Here is a 3210-nt window from a genome sequence, read left to right as displayed (position 1 = left end):
AGAACTGGAGTTCTAACATACCAGTCTCTAAACCCACCATTAACCCAGATCTCATGTGGCAGAGGAGAACCATGCAGGTGCAGAGTTGCATCAACAGTCAGTGTGTCCTTCCTGCACATGTCCCTGATGTGTTTTATCAATGTTAACAGAATTAAAAGCTCGCTGGAAAGAGAGTTACTCTGAATAATTGCAGTTCAAAGCAGCATTGTTCAGTGTAGGAGAAAAGATCCTTCTCATCCTCCTCAGCAATGAAGACGATGCAGGCTGAATTATTTGCTAGAATAATGGTCATTTCCGATCAACAGAAGAGATTTAGAGAACAGACTCTGTTGTAGTAGCAAAGAGCTGTAATTCAAAACATTCTTATGGGCAGATCTAACTTTTAATCTCATGTTAACACATTGTTCCACTCTTATAATGATTCTGGTTTTATACTGGCATATAGTACAGCTTCAGTTAGACTTTGGGAGTATCTTCTCTTTGAGAGTAACTTCCCCTTAGTTACCTTGCTTTGCTCAGCTTCGTCAGTCAAGACTCCTGTCATGATGACTGCTTCATCCAAAGAATACAGAAGTCCTTCCACAAAACTATTCTCCTTTTTCTTAGACTCCTCAGTGAACTTCTCACAAATCTTCTGCAGTCCTCTCACAGGCTGGTAATGTATTTTGACATATTTCCTTGCAGGAACCATCTTTATTTCTGCTGCAACCAGGAAACCCAGAGTACCACAAGACCAAGGCACTGCATAAAATAGGTCTGAGTTTTCAGTCTGCAAAAAGTATGTCATAAAAATCATATATCCACACTGATAACTGCCAATGACATTGTAAATGATAGCAAAAAAATGTTTAGCCTTACTGGTGAGCATCTCACAAGGCTTCCATCAGCAAGAACAAGTTCATAGGCCACACAGGTGTGTTGAAAAAGTCCATAGATGTGGGATGAAGACTCAATGCCAGTTCCCATGATCACACCACCTTAGCAAGAGAGCACATAACAAATCAAGTGAAACAGGGTGGATTATGAGAGCAAAATGTCACTTTCAAGCTCTGGGCATGACTTTTAAGACTATTTAAAGGAAAAAGGAACTGGTTAGAACATAAATACCACAAAGAACATAAGGTTCAACAGAGTATTTCTAGAACCTTTGAAATAATGCAACATGTTACTGCATTAAAAAAAAGTAAGGAAAATGAAGCCAAATCAGTGAGACTCTTGTCATCACAACGACCCTTACCTATTGTGAGATCATCAAGCTCTGGTACCACAGGAATAGTCCAGCCCATGGGGTTCAGGTGTGCAGTCAACTGGCCCATGGTCACCAAAGGTTCAACACGAACAATCTACAAAGAAAAGAAAAAAGAGACCCATTCCCCCCACCAAATATAAATTAAGTGTTCAGCATTAGCAATGACAAAATATAGCTAACTGGATACACTTCCATCTGTTATCAGCACTCAGAGACTCACTTTCCTAAGAGCACTACTAAAAATAGTTGAAACTGTTTAGTGATTCCTCCTCTGCCTCAACATCCTGTTGCTCAGTCCCCAAAACCATAAATCAATCTGGTCTTTTAGACTGCAGCACATAAAAGCTAAGCAATCCCATATGCTGGGGTTTTTGATAGAATGATTCAAGCACACATTGTAAAGTGTGAAATTTGGTGGGTCTACTGCTACAGAAATCTTCTGCTCTTTATGGGACCTAACCTCTTGAGCTACAAATATTGCAAAGAAAGCTGTGAACTTCATTACTGTGGAAGCTTTGCGATGGAATTCGTTACCTGTCTTTCACTGTCCACTTCCAGAACATCCATTAAGTTGATCATGATGTTCTTATGGATCTTCTTGTACTTCCCAACCCGCAGTGACACAGTCAGCCAGCCTGGACGGCCGGTGCACATGTATCTCTTGCTGCCTTCCTTTTGCCATTCCCGAACCTACCAGAGGCAACAACAGAACTGACTCTGTGAAGCAACACATGTAGCAAATAAAGTACACCAGAAACATTGTTCCCTTGCTGTGACAAGATGTTCAGAGATCTTGTTACTCCTCCGCAACAAGTAACAGCCCTGGATGACTCTATGCTTTGAAGTCTCTCTGCAGGTCTCCGAACTTCCAAATGAAATACCAGCTGAGAGGTCTAGTTATGTAGAGGAAGCATTTCTAATATCCTGTAGCTTTGGGAGGTTTTCTTTTTGGGAGGGAGTCAGAAAACTAGCAAGAAACTATTTCAGAAACAATGGAAGAGTTTGGACAATGCTCTCAGGCTCGTGGTGTGATTCTTGGAGATGTCCTGTGCAGGGTCAAGAGTTGGGCTTGATGATCCTTGTGGGTCACCTCCAACTCTGAATATCCTGTGAAAAACTCTAAGGCAGGGATTATCACTGTTATAATCTTAGTTCTATGGAGGTTAATGAAGTGATGTCTCCTCCAAAACACACAAGGAGTGGTCTGAGCCTGCAGATAAATGGTTAAAGAAAACCTGGTCTAGTGGAGTCAACCTTGAGCACCCTGGTCTAGTGGAAGGTGTCCCTGCCCGTGGCAGGGGGTTGGAATGAGATGAGCTTTAAAGTCACTTCCAGCTCAAACCATTCTGTGATCTATGAAGAGTTGAGAATGAAACCATTCACATGATACATGAATTCTGCGCAGTGGTTGACACTTGGAGAACAAATGCCAATTGTAGCGTTTTCATCAAAGCTGATCTACTACTACAGCTGGTAAAACAAACAACTCCAAACCCTCAAAGAATAACTCCACACACATTAGTATCTGCATCTGCGAGGAACGTGACAGACAAGGGAGCAAACAGAAGCAGACGCGACAGAACTACCATCAACACTAGAGAGCATATACACATCACAGACATCTGCATCTCCGGGGGAAGGAAAAGTTCCATCCCCTCCTGGAACTGGCAGCGCCAAGAAGCAGGATGTGCATGGCATTAATTCACAGTGCTGAGCTGCCATTCAAAGACCGATATTCCCGTGTTACACACGTACACACACAGTGTATCCCTGACCCAGGTGAGCGCCCGGCACGGCTCGCAGCACATCCCTGCGGATATCGCGGCGGGACTTTCAAGGGAGAGGACTCCTAGGGGAGTTCCAGCGCGGGGCGAAACCCCGCGGGGGCTGGAACACCCGCGATGTTCATCCCGTCGATTTTTCCCGGAGTCGCGGCAGGACTTCGCCCCGGGCTGGGGCGG

The 3210-nt window shown here is 43.8% G+C and overlaps 1 protein-coding gene across 1 annotated transcript in view; it reads right to left on the bottom strand.

The window, feature by feature from the left end:
* The window catches only part of DHCR24 (24-dehydrocholesterol reductase), a 6616-nt gene extending 4680 nt beyond the window's left edge, over positions 1-1936 (bottom strand). Inside the window, exons 1-4 of the mRNA XM_009077730.1 lie at positions 1784-1936; positions 1238-1343; positions 859-977; positions 506-769 (exon numbers count right to left, since the gene is read on the bottom strand). Of these exons, the coding sequence (XP_009075978.1) occupies positions 506-769; positions 859-977; positions 1238-1343; positions 1784-1903 (609 nt within the window). The 5' untranslated portion in view covers positions 1904-1936. The remainder of the gene's footprint in view (positions 1-505; positions 770-858; positions 978-1237; positions 1344-1783) is intronic.
* Between the last annotated feature and the right edge of the window lie 1274 nt (positions 1937-3210).

The sequence above is a fragment of the Acanthisitta chloris genome, unplaced genomic scaffold (assembly GCF_000695815.1).
Source record: "Acanthisitta chloris isolate BGI_N310 unplaced genomic scaffold, ASM69581v1 scaffold41186, whole genome shotgun sequence".
NCBI classification, from domain to species: Eukaryota; Metazoa; Chordata; class Aves; order Passeriformes; family Acanthisittidae; genus Acanthisitta; species Acanthisitta chloris.
This window is presented reverse-complemented; position numbering and strand designations above follow the sequence as displayed.